We start from the raw sequence: 12,570 nt of genomic DNA on the forward strand, positions 1-12,570 counted from the left end.
AGATAGCGAAGAGGATTTGCAAAATTGGCTTGGCCGTGAAAAATCGCCGTAATTAAGCACGATGAATTAAGAGACTGTCACCAGTAATGAGAATTGTTTCACCGCTACTTTCTGCATTCTAGTTTATATATATATATATATATATATATATATATATATATATATATATATATATATATATATATATATATATATATATAGCAAAGTTCGCAGGAGGAAGAAATTAATAAGTGAAGAAAAGTTCACCGCAGTCTCGCAGGCACTAACGAAAAAGTCGAAATTAACCTCGATCAGTCGATCACCCGGCCAATTAGAGGCGTCATGCACACGGGAATCCCAACCCCAAATGAGGTACCCGTAGGTATATGTGCGCTACGGCCCGTCCCATCGAGTATCTTCCGTAGATTTTTGGTCAGGATGTGCCTCGAGATACCACCACCCTTGTTCCTCCAAAAATACCAGCACCATCCGCGCCCTTGTTGTCTTGCAGCTACGCTTTGGGCAGCCTTGCGGCAGGCTCGCAAGGCAAAGGGATTCTCCCTCCCTCCTATCCGGACCCGAACGAGTTTTTTCACGTGAGCGCTTGCATGGGTTCGCGTACTTCCTGGCTCGATCCGCGTGAATCGCCCGTCGCCAAGTGCTGCCGCCGCGGAAAGCAGATGTCAACTCGCAACTGCACCAGCAGCAGATAAAATGATTGACAAGACTGTTTAAATATAAGCTTCTTTTTTTGGTGGGGGTGGGGGCAATTAAAAAGTGTGTTGGGACTGTAGGGCCTGTATAGAAAATTAGAAATGGGTGCAGATCAGTACGTGACACTTGTGTTACCGATGAAACATTCATGGGCGCAGTGCTAACCCATGCTGCATATGCTAACAACGATGGCAGGGCCCATGCTTAATCAAATGCGAACGTGGAGAGCCGTTGTTCTTGATCGGTCTCTGGATCACCAAATCACCTGGGAAGATCTCCACGCGTTTCCTGGCACGCGTGCGCCCGGGGCCCCGATCGGGTTTGGCAATGGCACGTGAGAGAGAGAGAGAGAGAGAGAGAGAGACTAGAGATAGACACCGAGACACAAGAGCCCAAGCCAAGCCTGCCCAAAGATAGAGCGAGAGGCGTCACACACACACACACACACTCTCACACGCTACAGCTAGCTAGAGTGGCCAGAGGCCTAGCGCTACTAGTAGTACGCAGCTAGCTCAACGTGCCGCAGCGGCTGGCAGGGGGGCCCCAGCTGCAGGCGCTGCAGGACGTATCTATGATGGATGGCACGGCACGGCCCCCAAGGCAAAAGGAAACACCGGTCCACGCTCGCATGTGTACATGCAATGCAGAGTCGCACACCGAAAACTTTTGTTTTGCATGCGCCCCCCTTCTCTCTCTCATCGCCTACGCCAGCTTCTTGAGCTCTTCTTCCTCTTTGCAATTTGCATCCATATCATTCCACCTACGCTACACGCCTCCGTAGCCATATATAGCTTGCTCGCATAAACGTCAAAAAGGACCCTCTTCTTCCCTTGCTTGCTTGCAAGTTACAGCCTCTCTCTCTCTCTCTCTCTCTCTCTCTCTCTCTCTCTCTCCCTCCCTCCCCGGAGAGGAAAAGATCGCCGGCACCTCATTGATTCCTGATCGTCCCTTCTAGCTTCTTCCGATCTCCCTGTCTAGTTGGGGGAGATGGACATGAACAACGGGTGGCTTGGATTCTCCCTGTCGCCTTCGGCTGGGAGAGGCGCCTACGGAGGCGGCGGCGGAGCGAGCGGAAGCGGCGATGGAGAGGGATCTTGCTCCTCGCCGGTCGCCGCTTCGCCTCTCGTGGCCATGCCGCTGCAGTCTGATGGCCGTCTGCCGTACAGCTCTACATCAGGTAACTGATTGCTTATGTCTGTAGAGGGAAGTTGGTTTTCCATTCAGGTTTTTGCAGATGATCGTCGAGTTCTCCTTCTAAAGTTCTTGACTACTAATCATCTGGAAGACTATGTGTATTTTGGATGATTCTCGTTCATATTTGTAGTCGCAGGAAGAAAACTGCTCTTGGTCATTCTATTTTCTTTTGAAAGACTGTTCATGCTATTTTTCCAGGTCGAGTGTTCTGAGTTTAGATAGCTTTGTTTTCCAGTTCAGTTTCGGTTAATTATAGATTACAAACTCTAAGTCATGATCATCTTATATCATGAATGGTTTAAAATCTAAATAACGAAGTTCACTTGACACGTCTATTTCTTTGCCATATTGCTAATTGAACCGGAAGATATTCGTGTTTCATTATTGAACCTTGCTTGTAGCTCTAGTTTTTCGTTAACTAAGGCCAAGTACTTGCATACTACTAGTTCAGAAAGATACTGAATGCAAGACTGCACTTGTTGGTCCATTGCACTCTTTCTCTGTGCCACTCTCCCAAAAAGGACGCATCATTTCTGTTAGTTTGTCTCTTCTTTGTACCGTTCCTGTGCAGATTGGAGGCACGCCGCAGAAGCCAAAGGCCCCAAGCTTGAGGACTTCATGAGCGTCACTTGCAGCAACAAGAGCAGCAGCAGCAGCCTCTATGACAGCTGCGGCCACGCCGACCAGGCCAAGTACCACGAGGTCCACGACCTCCAACCCTTCTCGGGCGGCTCGTACTTCCACGACCACGGCCACGGCAGCAGCGGCATTGGCCTGGGGATCAACATGAACGCGCCGCCCTGCAGCGGCTTCCCGGACCACCAACACCACCACCATCAGTTCCTGTCCCACCACGGCGAGTACTTCTTGGGCACCCCAGCGAACCCGAGCCAGCCGCCTGGCGGCGCAATGCCGTCGATGCCGGTGTACAGCGCCGGCGGCGGCGGAGGCGTTGTCAGCGGGTCGATGTCCATCTCCGGCATCAAGTCCTGGCTCCGGGAGGCGATGTACGTGCCGCCGGAGCGGTCGGCGGCGCTGTCGCTGTCCGTGACGGACGTGCCGGCCGAGCCGCCGCAGCTGCTGCCGGCGCCAATGCCGGTCGCCCGCAAGCCCGCGCAGACGTTCGGGCAGCGGACGTCGCAGTTCCGGGGCGTCACCAGGTTGGCGTCGCTGCTGTGCATGCCCTCTCAAGTTCTCGCGTTGGTTCGACGTTGTTCCTGCCTTGGATTAGCTTGATCCTGATGCGTAATCGATCTGCCGCAGGCACAGATGGACAGGGAGGTATGAGGCTCATTTGTGGGACAACACTTGCAGGAAGGAAGGCCAGACTAGGAAGGGACGCCAAGGTAAGTTTCGTTCGCACCATTCCAGCCATGAACTTTTTGTTGAAACCCTGAAACTTTCAATTTCCATCCTCCATATAAACTGCATTCGAGTTTTTACTGACCTAGACGTCTCTTGCCCTTGCAATTCATTGCCGTGCTGACCAACGAGCAGTTTACTTAGGTGAGCTACAGCTACCCTCCTTCCTCTGTCCTAAAACATCTGCAGTTTTGGAATTTCCATGGGTAGAACTGTGACCAATGCTGTTACACCACATGCTCACTGTGTCTTGCTATGACTTGCTACTTGCTAGGCGGGTATGACAGGGAGGAGAAGGCTGCGAGGGCTTACGACTTGGCAGCGCTCAAGTACTGGGGTCCTTCAACTCACATAAATTTCCCGGTACGTTTACTGCCTGACTCTTCTCAACGTGATCTTAGTTTAAATCCATGAAAAGGTTTCCGTCAGTCCAAGTAGGGGCCGGCCTGGTTCATTCCTGCTCTCTTTATTTTGCATTTGATGAACACTTGCATTCTATGCTGGCTTCCTGATCCACTGAGCTATGCCACATGTATAGTTGAGCCACTATGAGAAGGAGCTGGAGGAGATGAAGCACATGTCAAGGCAGGAGTTCATTGCACACTTGAGAAGGTACGGCCGCATGATGCAGTTCTTAGCTTAGTCACACCTGCATTTCTTATAAGGACTGCTGCTTATATGTGAGCAATTAATCAACAGTTCACCACATGTTAGAAGAGTTCATATGCATGGGACAAACAGAATACCATTGCTGCATATCAAATTTATAAATTATATATAGTTCACCAAATCTTTGAATTTTCTGAATGGGAATGTTTCACGTGCCAATTTTTCAGAAACCCTGTACTCGAACGCATCACTTGAAACAAAACCTCCCTGCCTGCTCCCTATTCTTTCTGAATCCTTTTTCGCATGCACCCAAATCTGTATCGAACATCTGGCGCGCTCACCAACGCCAGCGCCAGCCGCTCACGATGCCCAAATTTTATTCCTGCAGGAACAGCAGCGGCTTCTCGAGGGGAGCATCCATGTACAGAGGAGTGACAAGGTGGGTGCCGTGCTGCCCTCTCTGCTCGCCCATATTTGCACCCACCTGCTGCCTTTTCCAACACCCAAAACTTCTGAAACACTGACCTGAGCTGAGCTAGCCACCTCACTCGTCTGGGTGAGCAGACTAGCAGAGCTGAGCTGATCAGCTGAGCTCCCTGGGAGTTCTGAATTTCTGATCTCACCAACACTCGCGCGCGCACACGCATCGGCCTGCTGGTGTAATAACCTTTTCTTGTCGCGCTTGCTTTCCCCATGCGACGCAGGCATCACCAGCACGGGAGATGGCAGGCCAGGATTGGGAGGGTCGCTGGCAACAAGGACCTGTATCTTGGCACATTCAGTAAGTTTCTATCACTTGCGCAGTAATTTCTTGGCGCAAAAATCAGAAGTGAACTCATCTTGTGAAGATGAAGAAAGTATCAGAAATGGATTCATCTTGTGAACATGAACTTCTGATTTTTCTGAACAATTGTATTCTAGTAACGATTAATCCCGTGTTGTGTTAAACTGCAGGCACGCAGGAGGAGGCGGCGGAGGCGTACGACATCGCGGCGATCAAGTTCCGGGGCCTTAACGCGGTGACCAACTTCGACATCAGCAAGTACGACGTGAAGCGCATCTGCGCCAGCACGCACCTCATCGGCAACGACGCCGCGTGCAGGCGCTCCCCGACGCGCCCCCCGGACGCGCCGGCTGCGCTCCCCGAGCGGCAGTCGTCGGACGCGCCGAGAGGCGACCAGGGCGGCGCCGCGTCCGACAACTCGGACACCTCCGACGGCCACCGCGGCGCGCACCTGCTGCACGGACTCCAGTACTCGCAGCACCCCATGAAGTTCGAGGCCGGGGAGGGCAGCAGCGGAGGCGGCAGCTGGATGACCGCAGCCGCCGCGCGGCCGGTGTCCGGCGTCGTCCCCAGCGTGCACCAGCTGCCGGTGTTCGCGCTGTGGAATGACTGATCGTCAACGTAGCAAAGCCCGCGCGCCCGTTGTTAGCTAGGCCTGTGCATTGTACTGCGTGCAGCGGTGCATGAGGTGTAGCGTAACGTCTTTTGCAGTAGTGGTGGCTGCGTGGGAGATGCCGTTCGGGAGTCCGGACCGCCGTGCAGCCGAGATGCATGTTGCATGGTCGCCATCTTCCGTGACAGGTGACGACAATTTTGCCGCAATATGTAATGGTTGACATGCACGCATGCGTTGTTCACTGAACATTCTAGTAGTAGTAATCTGGATCTTTGTGACAATCTAGGAAAACTAATGAGCAAATTCCCTATGTGCTATTGAGAAATATAATTTATCATCTCTGTGCCATCGGAAACTAGCGTATCTTTTCTATGCCATCGTTTATAATTTCTCATCCCCTACGTGCTATTACCGTCAAATAACACTAACGGAACTGTTAAAGAATAGGATGAAAAGACAATAATACCCCTAGCTAGGATGAAGCATATATGTGGACTTCATCCCTTGCATGCCATTACAACTAAGAACAATATATAATGACCTAGTTATTTTATCAAGAACAATATATAATGACCTAGTTATTTTATCAAAAGATGAAGGGCGGCTATTCAACAAAAATGCCAGCCGAACAGTATATAATGACCAAGCAAAATAATATAATGACCGAGTAGCCCATACAGGGAGATGTGAAATATATAAAATTCGTTGCAAGCTGCCAATGTTGTTCATGCAACTAGTTTTTGATGTCTAAACATGCATCATTGCAAGCAATCAGTGCTATCCATACATGCCAAAAGCAGCAGCAGCAACCTCACAAGATTCCAGCAAAATAGCAGTACATAGACTAAGTTTCACAAAAGACCAAGCAAAACATAACACATCAACTTGCAGCCCATACATAATAAATTGTATCAACTAGACATTCAGATCTGGTAGTGGAAGCTTTCTTTTGCTTCTAGTATGTGAGGCAGGGCTACGCTTATGGGGGTGTTTTGCTTCTAGTACCCATCGCTGGACTATCATGTGGCACTGGAATTTGTTTCTTCTTGTTCTTTTATGCTATCTTTGCTTTCCGTTTCGTTTTCTTCTCTTTTCTAGGCTTGGAGGTAGCAGGTGGTGGTGTGCTCTCACGTGTAGGTAGTATAGGGTACTCAATGGAAAGTTGCTCTAGCTGGTTTGAGCCACTTCCAGATCTGCACATGAATTTCATACATAAGCACAAATTATGATTGTGATATGATCTAAATAGTGTGAAATTATTAAGTACTGCACATGTACCTAAGAGAGTGTCCAGAACCTAAGCTAATTGAGGCACTTTAGCTATCATACAAATGTGTAATCAGGAATTTATGAAAAAAATTTAAAACTAAGTAGAATATAAGTGTACAAATTGTTACCTAGGAGGAAATTGCATTGCTTTTTGTGTTGAGCCAATAGGTACAATGCTGCTCTCACTTAATGGTTCGATAGTTTTCTTCTTTCTCTTTGGTGGACCCCTATATAGCATGAACAATAAAATAATATTAAAAAGAAGCAATTATAGATAATAGATGCAATAATGGCTAAATATTGTAATGCATACTTTTCAGCTAGAAGAGCTGCTATGTCATCAGGATCCACGACTTTGCTAAATCTATAACATGAAATTTCCTTCCTACACTTTCTAGGATTGGCTTTGAGATGGATATCTAGCAGAAAACTGGTCTTAGGGTCCATCCTGTTAATGAAGGACCATCAAAACTAATCATTTCTAGTTCCAATTTAGATAATTAGAGGATGAAAATGGGGAAGGAAGTAAAGAACTCAACCTGCAGGAAGCCAATTGTAGTTTCGTTGCATTCCCATCCTGGCGGTCAGGTGGGACCGAAGGGTGCATGGCCCCCTCGCCCAACTGGGCCCTCAGTGCTCGTGCGAGGGGCGGGCAGCTCGCTCCCCACCACGGCCCTTGGCGCCCTCGCTCCTCGCCGGCCGCCACAGCCCTCGCCCCTCGCTTCCAGCCGCCCGCCATGACCCTCGCCCCTCCTGCTCGTCCGACGCCGCGCCGCTGGTGCGGGATGCAGGGGCGGCGTAGGCACGGGATGCCGGGGAGGCGCAGCTGTTGGATGCCCGGCCGGCCGGGGAGAGCAGCAAGGCGGCGGGGATGGGATGGACGGGGATCTAGGGTTTGGGTGGGGGGCGTCGCGGTACGGGAGTGGGGCGCGCTTTTCTTTTGATCGGTCTCGTGGTCAGCGAGTGAGCGCTGCTTCTGGTTTGGGAGGAGGGTAAAAACGTTCTAAAAATAAAAGTTTGACACCGTTAACATGCGAATTTGACGGCAATGGCACATGGAGGATGAGAAATTATAAATGATGGTATAAAAGGGATATGCTAATTTTCGATAGCATATAGGGAATAAGCTATATTTCTCAACAGCACATAAGCAATTTGCTCAAAACTAATCTTGCTAGCTGTTTGTACTGGAGAAAACACATGCTCCTAGATTGGGTGTAGCGCCGGCCTGTGACAGCGATGGTTGCATGCACGGGGGCAAGAGAATCGGGGCTCGCGCGGAGGGAAAGTGGGCAGTACGGCCTAGCATACGTCGCCGGTGGAAATTTTAGCCGGCGAGGCGATCGCGAGGCGGGCAAGCGCGGCCGATCGAGCAGACTCGGTGGGGCGTCCCATACTTCCGTCCACTCCGCGTTCACGCCACGTAGCCGCTGGAGCACGCGGAGGATGCCGGTCGGCACCCACGGTGGGTTGTTCAGTGCTCGCCACCGCGGCGGCGGGTCACGGGATAGGGAAGGATACGCTAGTGGCTTTGCGAGCCGGCGGAGGCTAACTGCTCCACACCTAGTCTGAACTCCTGCCCCAAAGTTTGACTTCCGCGTGCTCTCAATTGCTTGAGCTGGCAGATCGGACACCGCCAAGAACAATTTCCAATGAAGTATTTTCAGGTTTAATGGACATCTTGCGAATTACTCTAAATTTATGCAATTAGTTTTGCGGAATAAAAATTAGTCCCGAATTCCAAATTAGACAGCGTTGACGCCTTTTTTTTTCAAAGGAAAACCGTTGACGGCTGCCCTCGCCCTTCTATGCTGTCGGCTCTAGCTGCCGATCCTGTCTGTCATCCTGCTGCTGCGAACCCCAAGCCCCAAGGCGTGAGCGAACCGAGAAAGCCGAGAGGTCCCTGCGGCGCAGCTGGTACGCGGGAATCCGGCGGCTGCGCTGCGCTCCCTTCAGCCTTCAATGTGCGCGCCCAAAAGTGGCAGCACGCGGCACCTCGTCCCATCTGCCAAAACAAGCTCGCAAGCCGCGCAGGCAGAGGCCGGCGGGCAGCGAGCGCCGGCCGCTGTCATGTCCTCCCTGTACAGGTGCAGCGCTAGCTGCCGCGGCATGCCTGGCCTGCCGTGCCGTGCCGTCGCTGCAGCTGAACAGCCTGCCGTGGACGTGCGTGACGTGCGTCGCGTCTCTGCTCGTGAGAGATGCCAAAAAGAACACAGAGACAGAGAGGTTATTTTTTTCTCTCGGAGAACTGAATTGACCGCACGTCGTCGCCGGAGATGGAGCGGAGGAAAAGTCCGGCGCCTTGCTGCAGCGTTTGCATTCAGTCGTGTCCGTTGCAGGCAAACAAACAGCGATCTCCAGGACAAGATTCTCTCCTGATCCCCCGGTCAGTACACGGTTCGATGGAGTTTCTGACTATACTCATACTGTCATACACGGATACGCACGTATTGTACGACTGTAAACCTTTTTCATCGGAACAGGTATCACGGTCCCACAAACGATACCAAAGCCGCCTTCGTCAGGATGCTGAGATCCAGCACTCTAGCTCATACGTTTTCGTACAGACTTGTCTGTATCATTCAGCAGTCCAGTACAGAACTGAAGTTCATAGGATGGCGATGACAGCCAAACGCCATCGTAGCCAGGGGCGGTAAATGCAATTTTTAAAACTCAAATTTAAAAGGACTGGGTAAAATGTTTATATGTTTTTGGAAGAAAAGGATGATCAAAAGCTGAGTTATTAGATTGTAAATGAAGCATAAGGCTCCAGGTATCTATTTGGCGCCCTTGATTTGGACACCTGGTTATATGACCTCACTCGAACATGAGCAGCAAACGCTCCACTCAGTCTCAAAACACACCCCCATCCACAATCGCATAGTATCGAAACAAAACATTACCAGTCCGACGGATTTGAGGCTTCACTTCTGCTCCTATTTCTTCCAGCCCACCTTGAGCCTTCACTGTAAAATTTCGGTCCACTTTACAAGTAGTACGCATTTGTTAGTCACAACTCGGTTTCCTAAAGCGACTCTAAAAAACATGTCAATTGGACTTCAAGATAGGGCAACTTGCCAAGTCGATACTGCCCCAAGTCAAAGATCGTGATGCCCGTTCGGCCATATTGTACGCCATTGCTTGTGCCTGCTGACAGCTCCGGCTCAAGTGCTCAAGTTCTCGAACAGTTCTGGCAGATGCCTGTTCGTGAGCCTGGTCCTGCTCGTGATGCCGCGCTGCTTCTTCCTGGCCTTGATGCGGCGCCACTGATCTCGGCTAACGCGCGCCGCTTGGCGGTGTCGGTTGATGGCTTCTCGCCAATCTTCTTTAGCTCCTTCTCGATGTCCAGCATGTCCCGTGGCAGCTCTATACCCCAGAAAAGCTGCTTCAGGTCAATGTCCACCGTGATCCTATATCGAGGATCGTTGAAGTGCGTTGTGTCTTCCTGGGAGTTGGTGCCTGATAGCCACCAGACGTCACCTGATGCTTTCAGGGCCTGAAAAACATGTTACACACCAGATTACTGTGCTGAACTTGGCAAATATGATGCAGCAGAGAACAAAAGCTACTCTCCAGATGTAAGTACAGACTGCAATACATTGGCCACCAGAAAACTCCATTGCAGTCAACTGACAGCATTCATGCTAAAACATGGCGTCATAAACTAGCATGAAGGAACCGACAAATCAATAAGAGAAGAAAGCATCCACATTACTTGCCTTTGAAATATTATAAACTACTAGTTCAACCTAAATAAAAAATATTCATCCCTAAGGAGTTGTGCACTTGTGCAGACGGTCAACTTGCACTAAACACCTGAGATTAGATCACCATCAGAAGTGTGCAGGATCAGTTGCTTTCTTGGAAACGACAGATTCAAATCCAACATTCCTAGCCCAAAGAAAGAAACATTCAAATAGTGGAAGACCTAGGAAAACCAACTTCCACAGCATACCGGAAAAATATCCGGTCAAAACTCTTATCTATATTTAAAATAAAGAGCTTTTGCATGGTCCTTGGAGAGGTACCATGCAAATCTTAGCATCTCACCAAAAATCAGGTACCACCAGAAATCTGGTACCTTCAAATGACTGTTAAAAAGCTCATAAAGAAAACCAAGCATTCATCAAACAGACAAACACCATAGATAATTGGTTTCTAAATATTTTACCGGCACAAGTTGAATTCAGTTCAGCCATCAAACTGATTCAAATAATTCAAAATATAGCAGACAAGAGGCAGTATCATTAGAAACAAAGACAAATGCAGTTACCTGCAAATCTTCCAGTATGGATGGATTAGCATCTTTGACTTCCTCAACAACAATGCCATCTAATTGCTTTTTTATCAAACTATGCAACTGATCTCTTCCAGTCAAAACATGCGCCGGCTTCATAAGTGCAAAAAACAAAAAGAAGTCAAGACAAAATTAAAATCATACCTTATAAAGGATGAAAACCTACCAAAGCTACCAAATTTTAGGTATCACTTAAATACCCTCCTCCGTTCATACCACAACTGAAGTAAAATAAACTTTAGTTATCACTTAAAATAGTCAATTCCAGAAAATTAAAAAAATAAAAAATGAAGGATTTAGCTTGCCACGAGCAATCAAACAATATTAATCATAGATTCCGTGAGGACTGACAATTGAGACTTCCAACAGGTATGTTCCCTGCGTGGTTGAGTGGTTCAGAGAGCTAGAGGCAGAAGAGGGAAGGGAGAGATTTTATGCATAAATTTTCTTTTATAAAAATGTTCTATTTTTTTCCTTGAACAACACATGAGAGCTACGTGAAGAAATTGTCAACAAGACTATATTTAATTCATTTACCTTGTATGAGAAATGCCTCCGATCAAGTTTAACTTTGGGATTATTCCTTAGGTTGTCAAATAAAGCCTTGTTACCATGAATATCAACGTAAGTTGCTTCATTTATCTGCTCTGCTGTGAAAGCTTGCCTTGTCTGCATGCCCGAAACAACAAGGATATCAATTCAAATGTTATCACTATATAAAATATATATTCCACGAAGAAGGTTTGACGAGAACACTCGTTTTCTTTTCGTACTAGGAAGTTTGTTAATTATGACAATAATCCCCAAAAAAAGGGATGTTAGAGAAAAAACCATCAAAACAAATATTCCAATTTTTGCATAAGGTTACCATGTATGATTACTCCACTATCATAGTATGTTCTATTTAATCAAGAGGAATATATAGTGTGGTATGATTGCTCAGGTATGCCATCATTGTCCAAAAATCAAACAATTAACATCACAACTCTAACATCAATATGTACCAGCTGAACATATGTAAAGAGTCATCCTTTGTCCAACACCAGCTTGATTTGCACAGTTAATAATTAACCACTTTCCAATGCTAGATCAGCAAAAGGGAAAAGCCTCCCAGTTTTAAGTATATGAGCAAGAAAAATGGTAGACAATTGGAGTAACTGCATGAAGTTGGACCTTTTGTACATTACCTTGTAAAGCAGGTCGATTACTAACGTCATCAGTGCTCCTACAGTAGACTTCCTTACTGAATTGATGTGTTGTAGCCTTTCTGTATCATCTGAGAATTTAATAGGCTGCAGTGGTTTTGCAGGGGAGAAATGGGCATTTGCTGGTCTAATCCCTGGGGCAACTTTTGGCATAAAAGTCGGCTTGAAGCAATGCTAGATAAAGTAGTCTGGCACCTCTCTTGCTGCTGTTTAATTTGTTGAGATGCTCGTTCAGAGCCATATCTGGAAGGAAATATGCAAATATTTATAACCCATATGGCACCCCAACGATATAAGAATGTGATTACATGGAAGATCTTCACATTTCTAAATTCAGAGGAACCTTGGAAATAGGATATTTCAGCATGTAAAGTGTCATAAGAATGTGATTACATGGAAGATCTTCACATTTCTAAATTAACAGGAACCATGACAAAAGAATATTTCAGCATGTAATACATGGAAGATCTTCACATTTCTAAATTCACAGGAACCAGTGGCAAAAAGGAGATTTGAGCATTGTAAGATGTAGTGCCCACTA

At 47.8% G+C, this 12,570-nt stretch overlaps 1 protein-coding gene and 1 pseudogene across 1 annotated transcript; one reads left to right on the forward strand and one right to left on the reverse strand.

Moving 5' to 3' along the window:
* The first annotated feature begins 1,668 nt into the window (after positions 1-1,668).
* On the forward strand, positions 1,669-5,519 carry LOC112876868 (AP2-like ethylene-responsive transcription factor AIL5). The gene is made up of 9 exons (XM_025941049.1): positions 1,669-1,870; positions 2,459-3,047; positions 3,151-3,233; positions 3,385-3,393; positions 3,524-3,612; positions 3,788-3,861; positions 4,247-4,297; positions 4,563-4,639; positions 4,813-5,519. Exons 1-9 carry the CDS (start codon positions 1,681-1,683, stop codon positions 5,253-5,255), a joined length of 1,605 nt encoding a protein of 534 aa, XP_025796834.1. The 5' UTR covers positions 1,669-1,680; the 3' UTR covers positions 5,256-5,519.
* Positions 5,520-9,252: 3,733 nt separating this feature from the next.
* On the reverse strand, positions 9,253-12,270 carry LOC112876071 (annotated as a pseudogene).
* Positions 12,271-12,570: the final 300 nt, after the last annotated feature.

The sequence above is a fragment of the Panicum hallii genome, chromosome 9 (genome assembly GCF_002211085.1).
Source record: "Panicum hallii strain FIL2 chromosome 9, PHallii_v3.1, whole genome shotgun sequence".
NCBI classification, from domain to species: domain Eukaryota; kingdom Viridiplantae; phylum Streptophyta; class Magnoliopsida; order Poales; family Poaceae; genus Panicum; species Panicum hallii.